Source organism: Schistocerca gregaria, chromosome 1 (genome assembly GCF_023897955.1).
Source record: "Schistocerca gregaria isolate iqSchGreg1 chromosome 1, iqSchGreg1.2, whole genome shotgun sequence".
NCBI classification, from domain to species: domain Eukaryota; kingdom Metazoa; phylum Arthropoda; class Insecta; order Orthoptera; family Acrididae; genus Schistocerca; species Schistocerca gregaria.
In genome coordinates, this window is record NC_064920.1 from 573,742,178 (window position 1) to 573,767,663 (window position 25,486).

Consider the following 25,486-nt stretch of genomic DNA (forward strand, 5'->3'; position numbering starts at 1 on the left):
TCAAGATCAATATTCATCTCTATATTTCAATATTTTTTGAGTAAATTTCCCATTATTCATATTGGCATTATTGCAACTGTCTGTTTTTCAAGCATACATAATTAGTTATTTTTGTTTATTGGAATATTATTGTAGGCAGCTATTATCTGCTCTTGTTTTCATAATCTGATGTGTGTATACCCACTCAAACCAGTATCATTTCTCTGACATTTCTCCAATGGGCTGTGTACTCTGTTTATGTGTTTGTTCTAGATTGGTACTTCCTGGAATGGATTTAGTACATTCAGTTCACCTATACAATGAAATACAATGCTCTTTATTTCTGCACACTAGAATTGTCAATGATCACATTTTACATTTCTAAATTGAAGGTACTATATAATATTGCTGTTGCTGAATTGGAGAAAGATTAAAAGTTACAGCTATCACCTTGATTATAACTGTTGTGCACTAGCAGATAGTAATGTACTGCAAGTAGAACTTAGTATTTACATATGTAAGAAAATATTGTCTTTGGAAACTACCATTTTAAGTAACTATTGAGCTACTAACAGCAGATACACAGCAGCGCTATAGTAAAAATAAGATGGCAGCTGCTATTATCATACTAGCAAATTTCTTCCTAATTTACTCAATTAAATTTACATGGTGTAAGTATGAATGCCATTAAGAAATGTACCAATAGTTTATTGTTGCTACACATTGTTCATAGGGAATAAACTTCTGTTGTTTCTTGCTTTTTGTTAATATAGACATTGGGTCATTCCACATCCCTGAAGGTTCCCTTTCTTGCTGGGATCCATGGAACATAATGAACAAATGAATGATTAATTGAAAATGACTTTATGTAGAATTATAGCTTCATAAATGATGAGTTCCTTCTGCCATCTGAGGTAGGTGTATTTTTAAAACCTGAAGGATATGCTTTGAGAATGGTCAGTATTTACATTTCTTGCAAATTTTATCATTCTTGGAAATGGTCTCATTTGTCTGACAATATTCTCTGTAAGTGGAAGATCTACCTCCCCATTGCATCACCAGAACGTTCACAGAAATATTTTTTAATAGTATATCTTTTTTATTAACACAGAGTGTTACAAACATGGAACACAAATTTGAAACATAATCATAAAACTTCTAAATAATATTGATAACAGCAATATTAATATACATTAAGAAAAACATATAATATATGCTTTTTTCATTTTGTAAAATACATATTTGAAGATATACTACACAGGATGTTTGATATTTTCAGCAACAATGCACATAACATTCAATATGACTATATTAACAGGAAGAGACCTGCTCTTTAGAAAAAGTTAAGACAGTGAACAGTTCCTTTCTGTATCAATCTCAAGTCAAAAGTTTGACTGTTGTGAAGATCACTATGATTCTCTCATATTTTATACTATATATCACCAAATAATTAGGGCTTGGGCTTCAAACAATAATGAAAAGGAAACAGACAATATATAACACTGACATCTTGTTAATGATATTATTTTAAACACAGTCATGGTAATGTTCAAAGAACTAAATTCCAATTAATACTAACAGAAACAAGAACGAACAAACAAAGAGAGGTATATGAGTGTGAGAAATAAAGAATAACAACATGACAGACCATTCTTCTGCAAACTCTTAAACATAATTTTGAGCAAACACGACAAGGTGCAAGGTGCAGCTTACATAACAGCAGTAGGCCCAAACAGAGATGACCCTACAGATTACAATTGATTTTCATGGAAGGTATTTGCTGTATACAGAGAATAAGTTGTTATAACTGTCAGAGATGTATGAACTGTGCATAGCATTAGCTCACACTACAGTTCTTGTAAAGTTAAAGGGGTGGTATGAACATCAGAATGTTAGAGTGAGCTTGGATTTCTCTTTTGTTAGACAACAAACACTAGAAAAATCTGAAAATAAGAAAACATTTCTTGCACTGTTGGTTTGACACTACCATTATTCATTTCATTCATTTAAGGAGAGATATTGAGGAGTGGTCACATGATGAATATTTTCTAATTACATTTTTAATGTGAAAGCAAATATTGTTGCTATCCTGGATCCTTATAATGGTGAAAGTCATTAGGTAAATTGAACAGTTTATTTGAACAAGAACTAAATACTACTAGTAAAATTTTCTTATTGTTGCACTGCATACTATTTCTCATGCACACTAATGGTTAAGAAATGAATTAACCTCCCTGTCAGGTTATAACAAGTAAGTGATCTGAAAGACATATGTAAGATTTAAGTCTCTAAAAAGTGTGGGGTTTTGAGAGGCACTAAACTGAATTTAAATCAGAGTTGCCACAACAAGGAGCAACCATTTCACTTTAAGAAAAGTCTTTGAGTAATCACAGTCATGAGTAAAAGATGCAAAGGGGTCCACCCTCAATAGCAGTTAATATTCATCTGCAGTATAAAACAATAACTTTGTAAAGTATTGTTTCAGAAGTAAGAATTAAGAAAATGTAGTGATATCATTCATTTTTAGTAAATAGGAACCATTTGTTGCCAAAAATGTGTTATGATTCTGTCTGACAATTGTTGTTATACTTTATTGCTCACACCGGACTTGCTGACATAACTAGTGTGCTTACTTTAAACACCTTGTTATTCTGCTGTAGTTCCCAAAATACTATGACTATGGTGAAACAAATATAACTGGCAGTTTGTAATATGTTGTATTGTACTGTTAATTCTTTCATAAGCATATAATGTAACAAAGTTTCACAGATGTGTCTGTATGAAACTTCTTGCACATAGTAAACACAATAGGTACAGCTATCTAGTATCAGTCACAGTACTTATTTTATGTACAGTATTATTATTGATCCCTTTATTTTTATTCCAACTCAGGGTAGTGCATGAAAATATTTTTTTAAAAGAATTGGCAGCATTTCAGTTTATAAGATTTATGTGAGAAATAAAGGAAAGTTCATAGCAATGCTAAACATTGGGTTCAGAAGTTAGGTGCACGTGAAAACTTGAACTGCTAAGGTTTGAAATAAACAAACTATGTAAACATGCTTAAGAAATATTATAAGATTATGCTCTTTTTGCAACACGAAAATTGGTGATAGCTGAGATAAGAGATGATAATGAAAAAATTCTTTGCTGTTATAAGGGTTCATTGGGAATAAAAGAAAAAAAAGGGATGAGTGAAAAATGTATAGAAATATGACAAAAAGCAGTCAACTACTTTTAAAATTTCATTTTATTAAAAGCATAAACTATGCATATATATGAAAGTAACAGGGAAGTATCAAATTACCATTGAGATCTGCTGGGAGAATCTGAGTTACTGTTTTAATGACTATTGTTTAATTCCTCATGTGCACCTCACCCACCTTCCAAAATTTATTACAATTCTTAAAATAATTCAAGTTTGTTAACTGTTCCCTTTTTCGCCAAAGAAGCTTGATGTTGACATTTTAATACTTCTCTTATCTTTGTTGCAATTTCAAGTCTGACATTTGTCTGTCCTGTGTAATTTTGAAAATGTAGTGTTTAGTATATTGAAGCTTATATGTTAGAATTATTTAGTCAAGGCACATAAACTAAAATAGGTGTATTCTTGGAGAGTCCTTATAATATGAAGGAGAAAGGTATGCTTGGTAAACATAGCAAGTCTCAAAAATGGCTATTATGAACTCTTATTTCCTCATAAGTATCAGTATATGTGTTTGGTACTTTCATTAAAAGCAGTTTCAAGTATTTTAGACATGTTTGTAAAATGTTATACTGAGCTTAGCCAAAAACATCATGACTAAATCGCAGGATAGGAACATTTTCCTATTTGATGTTTTAGATTTGGGTAACAACTGGTGTCCAGAAAAAGTAAATGCTTTTTGCTGCAATTTGGCACTTCTCCACTATACACTACTGTAACAGGAAATTATGTGTAGGACTTAGCATAAAAACAGAGTAGGATAGTTGTCAACAGCTGTTTGACATGCTGTAGCCTCATTACATTGCTACTCACTCACTATCTCTTACTTGTACTAATGTGTTATACATTTAATAATGATTAATTGTGGTCTTATATGGCATACACATATTTAACAGTGTAGAATAAAAGCTATTTCACATCCATGGCTAACTATGAATAAAATTTTTAATTTTTTAAAACAGAATAAATTTTTGTTAAAGAACAACAGTATTAAAGATCACTATAAACTAAATAAATATCAATTAATTCACAATTAACAGTTGCTACTCATAACAGCATTCATAGGTGTCTATGTCACATACTACATCACATTGATTTGCAGCCAATGAATCTGGTAAGTCAATAGGGTACAAATTTTACCTTCTAAATTTTCTATAAAATGAAATTTCTAACATCAGTTTTAAGCATAATATATTTAATGATATGTTTGAGAATATGTTAATGTGCGTAGTGATCACCAGCATGGCACAATTGAAGAAATCTATAGTTGAAGAAAGTAAAGGCACTCTAAAAACCATTGTTCTCAAAAATAGTTACTGCACAACCATTTTACATAATACTACCTATATCAACACTGACAGTGCCAATTGATGAGCTATCATTTTAGTCAGCAGATTAGTTAGAAAGTTTGAGATGACAGCAAAAACTGAAGGTGAGGAATTCACCATTTGCCTTCTCATGGCATAACAGATTGAGTCTAAATGAACAAAGTACAATGACTGTTTATTACTTTCAATTTTGTGTTTACATTTTATATTTGAGTCTGGTAACATTTTCTTGCCACTGGAAAGTGTTAAATTTTAGATTAACATTGTCTAAACTGACAGCTTCCAACTAAGAGAACTGTTTCACAGCTACTGGTTCACTAATGATCATGGGAAAGGTGTGTTAAAATAGACATATTTATTTTTCCAGACAAACTGTTGTCATATCATAGAAAACTTTGCAAATGTTGGACGTGTAGCACCGAGAATGTAAAATGTAGTAGTAACTCATCTTTCTTAATACTACGATGAAAACTGCAGTGTGTAAATAATAATTAAATTTGCTTAAGAGAGGAACACTGTAATTTAATCATTATTGGCAACAATCAGTTGGTATACAATAGCAGAGGTGTATTAATAACAGCAATATTGTGTACTTGTTGAAACTAATTTTTTTAAAATATTCGCAGCACTGCTTCTGACAATGTACCTCTGTCATGCAAAGAAAACTATTGTGGATAAATAATTTTTCAGCAAGCACAGGCAATATTGCTAGAAGTTCACATTGTTGGACTTTGTCCCAGAAACCTGGTACTTGGGAAAGAAATGACATCTTATAAATTAGAAAATACTATAATAATGAAAGAGTACCAGCAGTTTATTCTATGCTGTGTGGCAATGAATATTTAATCAACAATTACTGTGTGTGTGTGTGTGTGTGTGTGTGTGTGTGTGTGTGTTTAGGTGGGAGATACCTATTCCAAGGTCATGTCCATTGATGAGTATGCAAATGAGGATGACATTTGCACTTGATAATGATCACATGCTTGAAATTAGCTACTACTGCTTAGTACTGTACTGTTTTAAACTAACAGCACTGTGGAAATGATGTTCTTTAAGTTTTAGACTTATAATTTATCAATGACTGAACTGAATATGCTGTAACCAGATAACTACAGTGGCCAGAACAACTGAAGACTGGTGTAGAGAGAAAATGCAAAGAAATCTAATTAATGAAATAAGTGCCATCTATTAGTATTGTACAGAAGATCTCTAAATATCTGCTGGAGCTGTATATGCTGGTACTCCTCTTAGCTACGTATTATGTTGTGCATAGTGATTACAGTAACATTGTAAAACCAATTTGCTGTTATGCATCTGATAAACTCCTGAAAGAAGAATAGTAAATTTACCTTCTTTTTTGATTGCCAATGATAAAATAAACAAGTCATTTATTGTAATTTGTGGAGGCATACACAGAAACTTTCATATTGTTTTCGGAATCTACTGCATATTTATTCTTATTGATGCATATTCCTAGCAGGAAAATATTGCATAATTTCAATTTTTAGAGAGTATTTCAGTATTTACTATGAGGAAACGTGTTGCAGTGTGATCATAGTAGTAAGAGAAATGAAGAGGTATTTGGTTCCAGTAATACTGAGTGAGTTTCTAATAGCATCCTTACTAGCTTAATATTAGCTTCAACAGAATTTATTCTTTGTAAACAACAAATGTTGATTCTATTGTCTGTTACCAACCAGTTGTTGCATTCTGTTAAGACTCTCTTCAAGACTGTGAGCGAACTTCCATGTACTTGTAGTCTGGCATGAGTGAAATGCTGAAAGGCAGAAAGTGATAGTATCTGATCTTGGGTTATATGATGCACCATACCCATCAGGAACAACTGGTCCATAACCCATGAAGCTGTCAGTTGCTGTTGCAACCTAAATAATGGAAATAGAAACAGTTGATCAAATACAATAATTAAAATGCGTTGTTCTTGAAAAGTAACTTTAAAATTAATAGTATTGCTTTCTTGGTTGTAAATATGTGTCATTAGACTCGGTTATTTTCTAAAATTATTAGGTGAAAAAACGGTCAATGCACTGGAGTCTGTACTGTTTGTAAACTATGGGATTACCTTACTGTAACAAAATCACAGTATAACCTAAGTTTAATTAAACAACAATTAAAGTAAACTTATATTACATGAGTTATATCACTGATAAATTAATTATATTATATGAGCTAAATCTCTCTTTCATTAAACACTAATAGAAAAAAGTTTTGTTATATCACTCTCTTGCCATGTACAAGTATTTCCCCCACAGTAATGACACACTCAAAGCTTTAGATCATGCAGTTGCAACAGATCCCAGCCAACAATTTATTTGATTGCTAAATATCTTGTACACAACTGCTTCATTTGTGCCACTAGCTTGGAATCTGAGTCATTTTCAATCACGGATCATAAATTTTTTCTCACCTAGCTCACTGTTTATTTTATGTTACTGCTGCTCACTTGGACAGACATATTGCAGCACAACTTATCACTGTGTTAGCTGAAGCAATAATGAAGGAATAGGTATGTGGTCATAGTTGAAAAACAACAATGGAATTATAGGAGATTTGTGGATGGCACACTCAATACACAGGCATGCCAGCTTGAGGAATAATGGTATTTGTAGCCAATAATGAAAACTAGTTTCAGATGAGCTATGTTTATTACAGTTACAATACAAAACAAATAATAATAATAACAAAAATAATAATTTCCATGCAGACTTTTCCATTACCAGAGTAGAACTGTGTCTACTGGCATAAAAGACTACAACAAGGTGCATGTAGTAATTAGCGCTCCATATAAATTTAAAAGAAAACTAAAAACATGTGCATTTACCAGTATTTCTATAAATTATGTAATCATTAAATTTCATGAATTAGACATTTCTTTCAGCATTGTAAGTAATGACAGCAATTGGAATTAGATTTTTTAAAGTTTAAGCTTTCCTGCTACCTGTATTCTGTCCATTTATAGGATTTACAATCATCACTAGACTATACAAAATGCATTATATTTATTTTTTAGTATAATTCACAGAAAATTTCTAACACTCATTTTTCTATGGAGGTTTACATTTTAACTTGTCTCTCATCCCTGGAGTTGTCCTCCATGATAAAGTCAATAGAATGTGAATGACTGATGGTATGAATTTGGTTGCAAAATTAAATGACTGTTACAGTACTGTATATCAGTCAAGATATAAAAAAAAACCCACATTTGCACTAATTTGTGAAACTGGAAGGTCCCATTCACAAATAAAGCAAGAAAATGGATGAACAAAGAAGTAAAATAGTTTGTAAAGGAATGGTATATTCCATCTGAGAGAAAAATTGAGGTTGGGGTCTACAACACTCATTTTAAAATCCATTGCCAATACAGTAATTCATCAATACAAGTTATGTAAAATACAGTTTCTTGAGTGTATACTCACCTGACTAGTAGACAGTGAGAAATGATTGGCTATTTTGTAGGACTCATCAGAGAAAATCTCTGGCAATGGTTCCCCAAGCTCTTTAGCCATTTCTCTGAGACCAAGCAAATGGATATCAATACCCTGACCTAAAATGTTATCAACCATTATCTCCGTTTGCTTTTTGATTGCAGCATCAAACAGCTCAAGCTTCTTTTTTTCCTGCAATGAAAATAAGCATTTGATATGAAAAATGTATGTAGGTTTAGAACAGATTTATAATACATGCATTTTGTGACTAAAATTGATGAAAAGTCTACTTGTAAATTTTTAATATTGCTATTGCAATATGATTACAGGTAAATGTAAATCACCTGAGATCTAGTCACTCCTAAACCCAAAGTATGGCAGTATCTCATTGTTATAAAATGTAGTTGTGCTTATGAAATGGCAGTCAACTCATATTTAATTACATTACTGTATGCACAGCATTTCCCATTCAATAATTTCTTTTAGTTTCTTTATACAGATATGATTGCTCTAGAATCAGCCTTTGCTAAATTTTTGCTTTTCATTGATTTGTGACTACAATTGCAAAGATATTAAGTGTTTAACATTTCGTTAGTTGGAACATTTCAGATGCAGTAAACTTGCACTGATTTTACAGCTACCACATTTGAACAAAAGATCCTTAAAGTTCCTTTCACCAGCTGTTGTATTCTTATCTCATTGTTGATAATTTCAAAAATCCACTTAAACATATTCTGTGTGATACTGAGGAATTCATAATAAAAACAAAAATTTAGCATTGGCTTATGAATCAGAGATATATTTCCATGGCTCTGTCAAATTTACTTTGTCATTTTCTGCTTGTGACATGTGGTATTAATGAAGTGGACAACTTAGGAGGTGGAAGCTATATGATTCCACATAGTGAAGCAGATTGAATGGCACCTGTTGCAGGTGAGTGCTCAAGTCTGGTGAATGTGACTAGAAATTGTGTGTGAGTAGAAATGTTTCTTTTCAATAGGAATGATACTGAACTATTAAAAAGCAACACAGTTTGTTTACTTCAGATTCCTTAGGTCCATTTTGTGATGAGTCACAAGGGTTTTGAATGAGGCAGGTTTACATTATGATATAGATAGAATAAGTTTACAGTAACATAATGCACATCACTGAGATATGTTAAAGTACAAAAGAAAAGTATATTTATACATTGACCATCATATACCAGGAATGCAAATAATGGTTAGCACATTAGATATTGAAAGTCTCAAAACATTATTTCAAATGAGAATACTTGTTTACAAAAGTAATCACTGGTTAATCTTCATATACTCAACAACAGAGTAAAATGACTTATCCATAAGATATTTTATTAATTTAGATTTAAATGCAGTGGGGCATTAATGTGGACTCTAAAATGTGATGGAAGAGAATTGAAAAATTTTGTGGCAGAATAGCGACCACCATTCTTTCTAAGACTTAGATGTTTTAGATCCCTATGTAAATCATTTTAGACCTTGTATAGTGGTCAAAGTATGTACTATTAGGTGTAAAGGGAGAATGTTTATTACAGAAAAAGATCATCAGAGAAAAGATGTATTGAGAAGTGATCATTAATATTTGGAGCTTATGGAACAGGTTTCTCTAGGAATATCTTGGGTGAATGTCACTCATGTATCTAATTGATATCTTTTGTGCAATAAGAATTTGTTTGGCTATAGGTTGATTATCCAAAAAAATTATAGCGTATGACAAAATAGAGTGAAAATAGTCAAAGTAATCAGCTTTGACAGCACTGATATCTACAACAGAGGTAATTAAACATAAGGAATAAATTGCTGCACTGAAACTGTTTTGAAGTTGTAGAACATGCCTGGACCAATGTACATAACTTTCCATCGATAAAGATACCCAGAATCCTCAGAAAGTGACATATTTTGGTAATAACAGTTCAAGTGGAATACTTCATTCTCTGTTGAGAGCATAAAATTGCATATACTGGATTTTTTCAATATTTAGAGTTGATATGTTCAACTTAAACCAGTGTAAGATATATACAAATACAGCATTAAATTATTTTCTAGTTCACTGGTTGTTTGGCTTTCATGAAGAATAGTAGTGTCATCAGCAAAATCAGTAAATTTGCTCTTAATGTTTGTATGATTGGGAAATTATTGCTGAAGATAAGAACAGCAAAGGTCCCAAAATGGAGTCTTGTTGCACTCCACATTTTAATGTGCCCAGCAGGATGAAACAGGACAGCCATCAGTACCATCAAATATCACCTTCACCTTTCTGTTCTTTAGATAAGATTCAATCCACTTCCTGGTGTTACCATTCAAACCATAAAAACTGGCTTTCCCCAAGAGTATGCTGTCTACAGTGTCAAAGGTCATTGAAAAGTGCCAGAAAATTCCAATAAGTGACATTTTGTTATTTATTGACTCAAGAATTTCATTTGTTGGACAGAAAATATCTTTCTCTGTTGATCTGTTTTTTACTGTAGCAAACTTTAAACTCTAACAATGGAAACTACAGGCAGGAGTATTAAAAATGTAGGAAAAGATAGATTGCTACTTACCGTAAAGAAGACACATCATGTTGCAGACAGGCACAATTAAAAGACACCGGCATAAAGCTTTTAGCCACAGCCTTCATCAGTAAAAGAGAGACACACACCATTCACAGACACAAGCAAGCACACCTCATGCACACACAACCACCGTCTCCAGCATCTCAGGCCAGAACACCTACAGTTTTGAAGACAACATATCTGACATGAAACTTCTTGTCAGATTCAAACTGTGTATCAGACCGAGACTTGAACTTGTAATCTTTGCCTTTCATCTGAGCTCGGTCCAGCACACAGTTTCAATCTGCCAGGAAGTTTCATATCAGTGCAAATTCTGCTGCAGAAAACATATCTGACATTCTACAACAGCCAATGAAGAAGAAAACAATTCAGAATGATAGAACCATCTGTGAAAATTGAACACCTATGCAGCAATGACTATTTCATGTTGTCATTCCATGTTCATTCTCTGATACAGCATTGTGAGGCACAGAATGCCTCAGAACCCAGCTTTGTAATACGTTATGATGAACAGGGTATGAAGAAAACAAGAAAAATGAGAGGGACTTGTCCATCATTCTAATCCTTGTTGAAGACCACTACCAACAGATGACTGGTACTCTCAGTTTAGCAAAGGAGCCATGAGAGAAGCTCAAGTAAATACAATGGAACAGTGGACTGTGTAAGACCATATCCAAAATGAGACAGCTAGTAAATGTCAAGAAAGAAGGATAATATGACTATCGATGACTCCATAACAAAATTACTGACTGCCTATAGATCAGTGAAGCAAGCAAGAGCAATTAACAGAAGTGTTTCTGGTGAAAGAACTGGGTGGTAATTTCTGCTCTGTTATAATGGACAAGAAAGGAACGTGCAATAGGTTCAACAACAGCAATTTTATTGTGTCTGTTGGGAGAAGGAAGTGTTGAGAGGAGCATCATCAAGCAGTGATTTATAGTTAGTACACTGGAAATATTACAAAGTGAATAGCAATATAATGATGCCCCACAGTGACAAAACACATCAAAAGCTGAAAAATGAAGCAACAGCCAGATGGACAGAAGTATTGTGGCACAGTGAGGCTTTTCCCACAGTATATGGAACTATGAAATAGAAAGAAAAATAAAACGTATATGCAAGGAAAAATGAAAAGACAGCCTTTCAAACCAAGACAAGCTACTACTGAAAATTTTCTAGAACTGATGTACAGTGGTGGAGGCTACACTGGATTGACCTTCAGAGGAGCACATTATTATGCTACTTATCTGGATGACCACAGAAGTTATTCAACAGTGAAAGTGCTAAAGCAGAGGAGTGATGTATTTGAGTCTTTCATGGAGTTTAAAACACATGTGGAGTGTGAGACAGGGAGGGAGCAGCAAAGTTTACAGTGGGACTGAGTACAACAACAGAAAATTTGAAGAGTTGTTCAAGGAAGAGAACATATTACATTTGAAAAGCACAGTTTACTCTACTCCATCCAACAGAAAATTGAAGTTCCTGAAATAAACGCTTATATCTATTGTGAGGTTTTTACTATTCCAAGGTGATTTGGCCAACAACTTTTGGGGGGAAGCCCAGATGTTGGCCTGCTACATATGAAACAGATTCCCAACAAAATCCCTTGGTGGAAAAATCCCATATGAAGCCTGGAAGCAGAAAGAACTTCTTAAGGATACAGGGTACTTTTATGGCTCAATGTTATGTAAAAATCAACACCTATTTCTTTCAGGCACTGTTTATAATTAATATGTTTTACAAGTTATCTGTTGATATCAGGTAATGCAGCACACTTTATAAAGAAATTAGAAGTATTTTGAATATATTTGAACCTGCTTAGGATTATTAAAAAAATTACAAAGAAATTGATGCAGTTTTTCCCCTCACGTTCAGGTACCATTTAATCCAATGTTATAGATTTGAAGGAAACAAAATTTTTACCAGATATGCATGACATGATGGCTGAGGTACTAGACCTTTTTAATTTCACCCATTATGTATATTACAAGGATAAAAAAATCATATCTTACATTTTAATTTGTATAATTTTTTTCCTAATAAAAATGTTGTTTTTTCTATAATTTAGTTGATTCTGCAATAAAGCTTAGGTCTACTATATAAGTATGGACTATTGCAACTTACAGAAAAAAAATAGAGCAATGCTTTATAAACTTTAGAAAATATTTGTACCTGAATTTTGAAAAATACAACCTGTGGGAGATAGTAAATGAAGATATGAGTCAAATTAAACTGTGCCTCAGAACATTTCTGAAGCATAGTCTTCATTCTGCAAAATTTCTTCATCTTCATGCTTCCTCTTGGCATTACTTGTATCATTTCCCTCTTCTTTGGTAACTTGAAGAATGAATTTTTTAGCTTCATGCACCCATTGTCTGTCACAATCAAGTAACTAATTTTTCATATTAGAGCCACATTTTATGCTAAATTTCTCAGGATTTCCAACCTTCTTATCACTCCATAATTGAAACATATCACTACATGTAGTACAACAACTTTAATGTATTTAGTTTGACAGAAACATTTACTAAGCAAAACAAGGTCACTCAGGCCTCTGAAAATTGGTTTTATTTCATTCATAAGAGGTTCAGAGAGAGAATGCTTATGATGACATATTTGATCACTTTGTTTTGTGTTTTGGTAACCACACCAAGAATCTGCTCCTATAGGACAAAGTCCATGAACAGAGTGGTCATCTGTGTTCAACTTATGAAAGTAGGTGGCCCATACAGGTTTTCTCATTGCTGCAACATCATTCAGAGGTGCAGTTCATGTAATAGCCAGTCCATAATAACTCTGAAGAAGGTCTATTTCAATTTCTGTCAATCTGCCTCAGTCAGACAGAGATTTTTCATCAGATAGCAACTTTCCTTTCATTTCTCTTTGTAGCTTCCTGAAACTAGCACCCATCCTCTTTTGAACATGACCACAACACTCCAATTTTGTTACCAAGGTATCACAATAAACATTGAACTTATTAATTTTATTGACAGCCATAAAGTCTCCATTGCCTAGGTACTTTATATATCTAAAGTTACAAATGGGCACCGACTTCTGAAATATTTTATACCTCCACAGTAACCACCATAATTCTTTGAACATTGATGTTCAATATGTCCTTCAGTGTTACCATGGCAGGTGTGGCAGTAATTAGATAAGCACTCAACATCAGCAACTTTTCCATTCTTCAGAGAAGTAGCACTTACAACACCATTCAAGGAACAATGTCCTCCATGTTTCCATGTCCCATCAAGTGCAGCAGCATTGTCCCTGGTTCCACTAATATTTACAGTTTCTTCTACTGCATTTTTCATAGATCTTTAGACGCAACTGTCAAGGCACCTAAAAGTATTTTTATGTACTTGCTGAACATACTGGGAGGAGGAGAAAGGTCCAACAACCCCCAAAACTTTTCCTGTTGCATGAATTGCATACACTAACTTCAAATCCACGTCATATGAATTATGTACAATGTTTCAAGTCAATTTTGAAGTAGATTTATTGCAGGATCTACACAGAACAACTAATTTTGACGGTAAACCCTTCCTGCTACTTTGTTGTTCAGTTATTTCCAGACAGCCTGCACCATCACATTGTTTACATTTCGCCACTTCCTTTATCAAAGAAGATAAGACGCCCACATCATCAAAAATTTGAATCACCAGGAAGTGAGCCATGTGGGACTTTCTTCCATGAATAACTGATACATAGGTTACTTTCAACATTATGGCTTGCTTTGTTTGTGAAATGGTTACCACAGAATTTTCTTTTATTGAATTTCTTGATGGATGGCATAGTTTGTATTTTTGAACACTAAATGATATGTACTTTCACAAATATATGTAACACTTGGGCAAAAATCAATCAGTAACAAGTGAACAAAGTGCTTCAGTGAAACAAGAGTAAATACTAGCAAAGATAATCATTCACAGATACTATAAACCTGAAATGTTACCAACATATACAATGTATCATACATATAATTGCCGGAAACAGAAAGTTGACTGCTATTTTCGAAATTGTAACAGAGATAAAGGGGGTGTGGTGGCATACATTTTTCATTTGAAACCCTATAATGTATATATCAATGTAATCAGGAAAGACTATAGAATTTAATAAAGTCATAAAAAGTTTCCATATTTCCACCATTTATGCATACCCTGTATCCTTAAAGAAGATTTGAAAATGCTCAAAGTGTTTGGCTACAAATCATGGACAGGCATATTGACACCAGTCAAACTCAGTGAATGAACAGAAGAATGTGTTTATCTTCGAGTGGGAACAGGATCAAAAGGATATTGTCTGTGGAGCCTTGTATAGAAAAATCCTTTTGAGAAGAGATATCAATCCTGGTGAGAGAGAATTCCCACAGAAGGCTACAGTAAACAAGGAACTGTGTGTTCCGGAAGGAGTAAACATGAAACAGATGACAACAGCTGATCCACACAGCCAGGAGGTGACAGGAGATGGCGTCAGTGCAGTGCAGTTGAGGGTCCCAGATCTATCAACAAATGGTGACAACTCACCACCAAGAAATGCCAAATCAGTTGCAGATGAATCAGTTGAACCTACAGCTGTTCGAGGAGATGGGGGGAAATCCAAGGTCAGAGAATAAGATACTTGCAATACAGAAATGGTGTAGTTATCAACAGTGAAAATAGTGGTTTGTGTGAGGAGTGCAATATGGTGTTAGAAAGTGGTAGTAGGGTTACGAAGGTCTTCACGTTTGTCAAAACTAAAACATTGTGCTTCATGCCTGTTTGCATGTTTTTTAGCTACCTTGTGTCAAGCAAATCTGTCTGATCCATAATACGTGAAAGAGGCTTTAGAATCAGTTCACAGGGACGAGTTGTATAAGGCTGCAGAGTTGAAGGTAAGTAGCGTGAAACATTACAATACATGGAAACTTGTTGGCAGATTAAAAGCTGATAATGTTGTTGGAAGAATTGGGTATTTAAAACAAAGTGAAAGAAAGACGATACCACTAAATTTAAAGCAAAGTTAGGAGTTTAGGGTTATGGCCAAATATTTGGAGTAGATTATCAGAAAAGACACAGCTCAATGAGGAGACAAAGTAGCTTGATGATTCTGATACCAATAGCAGCTCTAATGCAATGGAAAACCAAACTCATTGGTATAGAAACTGCTTACCTGAATAGCCCCATAAGTGCCCTCATTTTTTCAAGGAGCAACCAGAATTGTTTGGTTTGAGGAATAAGGTGTATTTATTGAATTAAGAGTTCATATAGGCTTCACCAGACAGGTATGGATTGCTACAATTTTTCTGATCTGTGATGATAAAGCTAGGTTTGAAATAGTGTGAAAAAGGTCCTTGTGTATTCTTCTCTAATAGTTTGACAACTGGGATTCATGTTGATTACATAGTTGTAGTAAGAGAGGAAGAGAGGATTATAAGGTTGAATAGCATTTTGAAGTCTCACATGAACATTAAAGAAATGGATGATGTGTCATTTATTCTAAGACTTGAGATTGAACAGTCTAAAGGGCAGGTGAAATTAAACTAAACTAACTACATTCAGCAGACACAAAGAGAATTTAAAATGCATGACTGCTACAGTATAGCTGCAATATATAATAACAATAATTTCATTGAAGATGAGAATGAAATGACATTTGTCCAAAAAATTATACCAAAAGGAGGGGGCTGTTTACTTCATATACATGTACACGTACATAGCCTAATATTTCCATCATTGTGGGAAGACTGGGTCAATTCAGTTCTAAACATTGTGTGTTTTACAGGACCATAGTAAAAAAAGTATTTTGCTACTTATATCAAACTAAAGATTTGAGTTTATGTTTCAGAGCCAATTATTCTGATACTGCTGACTGGGTAAATGACCCAACTGATAGTAAATCTGTAATAGGGTGCAGAATTTTACTTAGCTGGAAGAGTAAAAACTCAATCTATTGTAGTGACCTCCACAGTAGAAGCTGAATACATTGCCATGTTTGAGATATGAAGAGACATGGAATGGTTAGAAGATTTTCCACACAAGATGAAGTGTCCTTAATTTGTCAGACTGTCCCTGCAGGTAAATGCTGATAACACAGGTGTCATTGAGAGAAAAGTGTATAATCCAAAGGAACCAAATATTTCATGGTGTACTATAATAAAGACAAACAGACTATTCTAGTAGGTTTTCTCGAGCTTATGAAAATGTGGCATACATTTTAACTAAAGGTCTCATTAGTATTGAAACTGAAAAATTCAGAGACATGTTAGGATTAAAATATGTATTGTTTCCTGTTAGAGTACTTGCAAGTTAAGTTTTATCTAATTTGTGTTTTTATGTTTACTACTTGAATTTAATAGTGTGAAACTATTAAGTTCTTCTCTTGTGATAATCCCCAAGGGGAAGTATTATAATTCTGTCTAGTTAATGCAGTGGGAATCATTTGCATTCAGCATCATTTCCAGTGTACTCAGAAAATGAAGTGATTTCTAGCCTATATTTCTCTTTTCTGTGTGTGCTCTTCGGGGCATCTGTATAGTTCATGCTGAAACATGTCTCTGTAGATCCTGTAATGTGGTGATAGTGCCATTCTTTATAGTGTATGAGTGTGTTTATTTGGGATATATTTCTTCACAGTGATGATGTGTATTTTGTAATTCAACCAGCTATCCTCATCCGTGTCTCAGTAATTTCACACACTTTAAAACTACAACAAAACAAGATGTTAAAAGTGATGGAAAGTGACAGTACAAGAAGTGCAGAGCTCTCAGAGGCATCAAAAATTGACCGATATGGAGAGTACATATACATAAAACTTTAAGTGCTATGGGAATCTGGGATACTGTCAAAGGCCAAACAGTTAAACCAGAATGTAATGAGAACATGTATACTGCATCATTCTGATCTTCAATTATTTTCTATGCAGAAATTTGCTAACATAATTTCAATAATAATCATCTTTATTTCTAGCTCTGTGATGATTACAAAACTGTTAATGACTTTACCAGTGAGGTATTGCCACTTTATGAGTGTGTGGGAATCAACACATCCTGACCAACAAATACTAAATCAAGATTGTTGATGGAAGAAAAATACCTAGACGTCCTGGTAGATAAAGGGGAGGCAGAAACTATGTGTCCAACGATAAATATAAAAATCAAGATAAATTGAGAGGGGTTGTCCTTATAAGGGAAATTTTTTCATCCGTAGCAAGCAAGCATGTGGCTGAAATGCATAGTTTTTAAGTTCTGATGCTACTGAACGCATGTGTGCTGGCAATTAAGTTGTTAACAAATTACAGTCTGATTCAGAGAAAAGTCCCATTTTGTGTTGATAATGATAGCTTCATTCCATCACAAGAAAAAGGTGAAGGAAAAAGATGGAGTGAGAAATATTCATCAAATATTTTATGTGTGCCATGGATTCATTTCAATTGGAGTTGTTCTTGACAAGGCAACAAAATTTAAATCTTACAAGACAATTTTTAGACCCTTCAAAGGAGGAAATGTATGAAGGAAAGTTTATAGAATGAAGTTAAAGAGTTAATTGAGTGAAAATGACATTATTCAGGCAAATATGGCTACTATGGTAGGTCTTAAAATCTGATGCAAAAGACTTGTACACAAAATCTGTCACCATGTGTAAAATTTCATGAAAGACAGATAAATTCAATATAAGGAGGAAGATAAAAGCTTAGGTGAGGATTGCGTTGTGGGAAAAATACATAAGTTGCCCCTTTGCAAAAGTAATTGAGAGTCAACAAAGAGAGGTCAACTGATTTACAATGATTTGTGTGTCCACATGCAAGTTAATTCAGTTAGTGGTTTGTGGTTCTTAAAACATAAGTGTGAAATGCATGTAACATGAGGTATGTAAAATAATGCAGACTCAAGAGATAATACATCAAAAATCAGTAGCCTCCAACCCCAACAGAATGGTCCAGCTGAATGTGAGAATGGAACTTAGGTAGCGACTGTAAGAAAAGTTCCACAAACAAACAACTTATATTTTGTACTGACAGGCACAAGTAGTATTTATGGAAAATCACCTAACAAATTATGGACTGGATTGAACTGTGATGTGGCCAAACTCATGATATTTGGAGAGATCATTTACACACACACACACACACACACACACACACACACACACACACAAGGGATATCAGAAATCTGATTCCAAGGCTCACACACACACACACACACACACACACACACAAGGGATATCAGAAATCTGATTCCAAGGCTGACACACACACACACACACACACACACACAAGGGATATCAGAAATCTGATTCCAAGGCTGACACACATATATATATATATATATATATATATATATATATATATATATATATATATATATATATATATATATAATGGGATAGCATAAATCTGATTCCAAAGCTGAAAAAGGTTTTCTGGTTGGATATGATACAGAAGTAAATGGATATTGTGTTTGCTTTCATCATAAAGATCAAGTTAAAATATAATGTAATATTGCTGTCATGGGCATATTATACACTGATTGTCAGTCCGAGTAAAAGATGAAGCATTCCCATCTGAGACCACTGAGGATGAATAGCCAACTCAAGTAGAAAGGCAGAGGAAGAGAAAACTGAATAACCTGAAGAAGAACCAAATTTTGAAACCAAATGTATTGAAGAGAATGTTAATGAAGATCACTCAGAATCCATAAATCAAACAGGAAGAAGCCTAAGACACAGTGCAAAAATCAAAATGCCTATTACATTTGCCAGCCTACATGTAAATTCTGCATATGTGGCTTATTGTCATGACCCTGTCTCATAACTAGGTGCAATAGACTGTGACAATTCTGGAAACATGCTGAGCAAGAAGAAATGCGTGCACCTAATCTTAATGAAACTTGGATGATGACTGAACCCAGAGAAAACCAAGAAATATTTGACAATAGGTGGATATATGAACCAAAGAGGAAAAAAAAATGGAACTGTGCATAGATTTAAAGCTCGACTTGTTGTTAGAGAATTTTAACAGAGGCATGGGATGGACTACCTTGAAACCTTCAGTCTGGTGCTAAGATTTGCCTCCATAAGAATAGTTCGATCTATTGCAGCATCCAAAGCCACAGATAAGAGGCAGTTTGATGTTAAAATCACACAGTGAAATTGATACTGTGATTTATATGTGACAACCAGAGGGCTTTATGGATTCACCAAAAGGGTATCCAAGCTGAAGTAGAGTATATATGGACTCAAACAAAAATCTGGACTGTGACCATCATGCTAAATGAATTCAGCCCAATAGCAACAGATGCTGATCTTGCATTTTTGCAAATGACAAGGGTGGCCATCCTAGTTGTTCACATCTCTGGCAGTCTGGTTGTATTGGAGTCTAGAGAAGTCATCAATCCATTACTGAATGATCTTGAGGAGGAGTCCGATGTAACTGTGAGCAGTGCTAGTCATTATCTCCATTTGCAAATAGAGTAATTCCATGATGGCTCTGGCTTCATAGACCAAGAGGCATGTGTCAGAATTGTGCTGAAATGGTACAGCATGCTGTGGCAATACCTGTTGATCATGATCAAGTGGACTCTGAGCTGGGACTCAGTTCAAAGATTATCAACACTCCATACTGTCAAGACAATGGAAGCTTGCTCTGCCTGTCAGTGGCAATGAGACCTGATATCAGTTTTGCAATGCACAATGCTAGTCACCACCTTAAAATATCAGAAAAGACACACTGGACTACCGTGAATAGGATCTTAAAGTACCTAAAGGAAATAATCTATCATGTTTTATGTCATACGAGGAGTAGAGATAATCATTTGTCTGTATTTAGTGACTTGCAGGAGATTTTCTTATTTGAAAATCAACTTGGTGAAGCAACTATAGATTGGAACTCTCAGGACTTGTGACCTTGTCAACAAAGGAAGCAGAATGCCTAGCTTTCTGCCAGCCTGTAAAAGAAATCATGTGAGTCCAGGCAATTTTGCAAAATATTGTAAGGCTAAAAGAAATAATTACCACCTTGTGGATGGACTATCAAAATGCCATCCAGGTGATCAAGAATCCTCAGCATTGTACCCAGAGACAACACACAGATGTCTAGTATCACCTTATATGAGAAAAAATTAACTTGGGCATCTTCAGCCTAGAACATGTCAGCTCTGCACAGAGCAAGCAGATAGTCTCACCAAGTCACTCGCTAGGAGTAACTTTGATAAACTGAAACAATTGGTTTTTGTTATTGACACTGATCTTAATGGAAAAAGACAGTGAAAATGTTAAACATTTCTAACTGATATGTAACTGTTGTGATACCAGTAATCAGTTCAGACTGTTTTGTATCTTCTTTGATGTTAATACACAGTGCTATTCTTCCATATTTGTATTTGACACATTTTCCAGTTGCCTATACTCTACTGCTGGTAGAGATCTGTGCAGTAAACTAAGTGAGAGACCAGCTTGTTCTTGAAGAGAGAGAGAGAGAGAGGGTGAATACAAATTTGTCATTATTCTACAGTGGGAACTGGTGCTGTTTCTTTGTGACTCCTTCATCACAAACAATTTTTCAAAATTAACAGCCAACAGAAGAAAACTTAAAATTCTCTGAAATACTTTTAAGATTTCTTTTACTGAAAACAGAAATACTGACTGAAGCATAAGGTATGCTATTAATGGTATTTATTTATATTTTGTTTTAACTTTTCCTTTAAAATCAGGGAGTCAGAGGAAACAAAAATGTGTTTTCTAAATGTAATAAACAGTACTAAGTAACTGATAAGGAAATAAACAGTGGTGGACTTCTGGGTGAACAAAAAATGCGTAAGCCTATAGCTGTGCATCTGTGACTTACAATGAAGGAACTTATGTCATGAAGATTGCAGCTTGTATTTTATAGAGAAGTAAGCAAAGACTCTTGTTATATTGTAATAATAATAATAATAATAATAGTAATAATTGCTATAATACTATTTTTATAGCTGGGATCTCAGATTACAAAATTATGTAATAACATTGCAATAACAAAACTGTTATTGAATCAGAGGTCTTAAACTAATATAAAGTTTTGAATGGCTTATATTTATAAAACATTTGAAAGGATTGTGTATTTATAAAATAAGGGAACTGTCTACAATTCAGAGTAGGTCTTAATGAATGAGTTATTTGACAGAAGCAACAAGAATGAGTGTAATAGAATATATGCTAATGGAAAAAGGAAGAATGGAAAATAGCTGCAATTTAGGTACTTTTTGAACGTGCCAAAACATAACATTTATTTCTAGGCATGTTATCTAGTGGCATTAGACTGTGAAATTTCAGACTGGAGATACTGTCTCACATGATATTTTTACTAGAAGGCTGAAAAATGCATCACAGAGAAGAAATTCACAATCAAGAAAATGATGGTAGAAGGGAGACAACATGCTCAATAGCTCACACAAAGCTGTTGACTATCTCTATAGCAATTCATGTTCCATGTACAACTATCAGAAAACACTAGGTTGTGAAATAGTATACAAAGGTTAATCACATAGTGTAGTGCTAAAGGCTGTCATCATGTTAGGGATGTAGCTGCCACATAAATAATTTGTTCTTGTAACAGTCATGACAGTGTAATCTGGTAAACCAAACTCCTATGTCAGAACACATTGTTAGGCTGTATTTCTGCACACAGAGCCATTGGTACATGTAATGTCTATTATCTTATGAAGCACCTTCCATATGGGAGTATGATTTTACTACTCTGTTTCTCTGAATAAATGAAATTCATTCAGAATCAAAATGCCAGTACTTAATTCAGTAAAAAAAAAAGTTTGAATTTTTCCAAATGTAGAGCAATAAAAAATAACTTAAATTACTTCCGAACTCTTTCAATCCCACTAGTCTCCCTCATTGTCTCCAATATATTTATTTAATAATGAATATAGAAGAGACCCAAAATGTTTTCTGTCTGCATTTTTGAATGAGGCATCTCATATTTTATTCTTTCACAAAACAAAATGAGGTAACTACACCATCACATCCAATTTCTTTGATTATGTTATTATTTAATATGTTCTTGTGTTCTGATACTACTTGTGGTGTATGTGATGCACACACTTTTAAACCCACTGTCCAGCTCATAAAAAATCAGTTATGCCTTTTTCCATTTTGCCTGGCAGTAACCACATTCGTAACTTCATAATGATGTTTCTTATATTAGATGAAATATTAATTACTGGTATGTCATAAGAATTTGTCTTCTAGGAGCTCAATCAGAAATGTTCATAACTATTTTACGAGATAGCTGTATCCAATAGACAACTCATATTTGATACTTTCATGACGATACTGTATCTTAAAGAAGTTGTCAATCAACTAGCTCTTTCTTTGTTGAAGTCAATTGTACAATGTGCTTATTAATCCATATTATTCTGTAATTAAAGAAAGGATGAACCAAATGACTGTTGGTAATGATATTATTATTTAAGTGTGTGCTTTTCTGATCATTTGAAATAATTGTAGAGACAGAATTTCATACTTTCAGAAGTTTGATTGTAGTGCATTAATGTACCTCTAGTATTTCTTTCTGCTTCTTTTCCCTGGCTGTATCCCATGTGTCACATGGTTGGTATGTTATTCTGGATTTGGTAATGCTGGTGGTGGAGGATGGCTGGATGCCCTTCCTGTGGCCAGCCATTGCCACACCCCCCTCTCTCCCTCATTTCCCTGGGAAAGGATATCTGTACCCCCTTTGTATGTGTCTAATGGTATAGTGTAATTGCCTGTGAGAATGCGAGAAATGTTCGCAAATTGTGTAACTGAAGCAGGGGGTGGGTACAAGCCCAATATTACCTGATCATCTCTGAGAAATTGACTAAAAAATAGACAGGCTGACTCACACACTGGCCCTTGTTGTTAATACAATGGGTGTATTTGATACAGGATCAGTGTGCCATCCTGAATCTCAGCAGTGATGTGCTAATGTACGCATCTATCTGGGTGGGTCTTTAATGTACCTGTCGCTAGTAGTCCAGTTAATGAAGGATAATTAAGCAAAAAATTCATGCAGTCACAAATTTTTGTACTGGGGTAATGGGGAGTGTAATGAACAACATATTAAAAATCCTGACTGGAGGTGTGTGAGAGTGTGGGTGGGTGGCATTTGTAGATCACTTTCTATGAAACTTCCTGGCTGATTAAAGCTGTGCGATACACTGAGACTCGAACTTGAGACCTTTGTGGAAGTAAAGCTGTGACAATAGGTCATGAGTTTATCTGGGGTAGCTTAGTGGTAGAGCACTTACACATGAAAGGTCGAGGTCTTGAGTTTGAGTCCTAGTCTAGCACACAATTTTAATATGTCAGGCCTGCAAACAGAAGAGCAAGCAGGTGATTCCTCAGTCTCTCTACCCTACTACAGGGTGTTTCACAATGTATTACCAAGCCTTCTGCAGCTTGTCTTATGAATCACTTGTGACATAGTGTGCAGACATGTCCAGGGATATTTACTTTCCACAGTCTGTTAACACTACAAAAAACACAGATATTAAATACTAATAATAATAACAATGTATGAGATGGACAAGAAAACATCTATGTAAATCTCTGCACACTGTTCTACATTGCTAGAGGGGAAATTGATTCTTAGTCATCCTTTATGGCAATGTTCTTCTGCAAAAGGCAGCTTCCCCCACCATGAGCACTACCCAACTGTCAGTTTACAGACAAACTATATCTTCCCAGTATTTCCTGTTCAGTTCTCTTGTGTGAGTTGACAAAATAATTTCAAAAGGCTCATCTATATAGAGAAATAGTTTTCAGTTTATTAAGAGGGTATTTATTTGCAGTTGTTAAGTTAGGTATAATGTAAAAAAGCTCGTCAGCTGGAGGAATCAACCATCTACCTTACTGGACTGCCTGCTTCAAGTGTAGCTTGTTGGCAGAATATATTTAACAATGTTGATTTCATTGGCTTCTCTACCAATGGCTGGCATACTTTTTGCAGGATGAGCAGTAACAAACCAACCACCCCAGCCTCAGCTTTCTCTACATATGATGAGACACACACGCTAAAGTTGGCTCCCTCTGTAACAAAAGTAGATCACCTAGGTGTTATGTACTTTGAGATATTTCATCACAGGTAAAGCAGTGTGTTACAGCTGACTGCTTCTCTACATCAGAACGTCAGATGTATTGACACCCAACTTGCAAGATGTAAAGTGGAGGTGTGGTAAGTGGCTTCACTAAGTGCAGCCATGCTACAAGTGCCAATAATTCCTGAATTGAAAAGTTTTATGCGGTCTACCAGAAACAATTAATGGTGAGAAAAGTGCAGTAGCTTTCTGGTAATTCATTAATCCACTGCCTAGTAACTACAGAACAGTTAAATGGCTTTACAATATGCTGTCAATCACAGACAGCAACAATGTGTCACACTTATATCCAATCACTTCCAACCAGCACTGCGTAGGTCACTGACAGCATCACACTTACAAATTAAGTACTTCTCCACCATTGTTTACAGAAGCATATTTTACATAAAAAATTGCTTAATAACAGCAACTAAACACTTACTTCATAAACAGAAAATAACTCCTCTCTACATAAACATAAGCTCAGTGAAGTTATTTTGGCCACTTACATAAGGTAACTGGACAGGAAATGGTGTGGAGCCTGCCTGTAAACTGAAAAGAAAAGGATGCTCATTGTGTGTGTGTGTGGATGTGTGAGGAGGGGGGGGGGGGGAGGGTCACCTTTTCCAGAAGAATCTACAGCTACTGTACAGTATCACTTAGGATCAATTTCCCTTCTAGAGGTGTAAAACAGTCTGCAGTGATTTATATGGACTCTATTTATATGTTTTTCTTGCCAATTTATAATGGTACTTAGTATCTAATATCTGTATTCAATGTAGTGTTAACACACTTTGTCGAAAATAAACACTCCCCCCCCCCCCCCCCCCCTCCTCATTGTGGAAGTGTCTGCACACAATATTGTGTTGCCAGAGA

General features: G+C 34.5%; 1 protein-coding gene across 3 annotated transcripts in view; it reads right to left on the reverse strand.

Annotated features, from left to right (window-relative positions):
- Positions 1 to 1,045: 1,045 nt before the first annotated feature.
- The window catches only part of LOC126356585 (vesicular acetylcholine transporter-like), an 886,345-nt gene continuing 861,904 nt past the window's right edge, over positions 1,046 to 25,486 (reverse strand). The window contains exons 11-12 of one of the 3 annotated variants that reach the window (XM_050007384.1): positions 7,947 to 8,147; positions 1,046 to 6,395 (exon numbers count right to left, since the gene is read on the reverse strand). In XM_050007384.1, the coding sequence (XP_049863341.1) occupies positions 6,192 to 6,395; positions 7,947 to 8,147 (405 nt within the window). In that variant the 3' untranslated portion in view covers positions 1,046 to 6,191. The remainder of the gene's footprint in view (positions 6,396 to 7,946; positions 8,148 to 25,486) is intronic. The other 2 variants (XM_050007386.1, XM_050007383.1) reach the window with 2 other exon arrangements.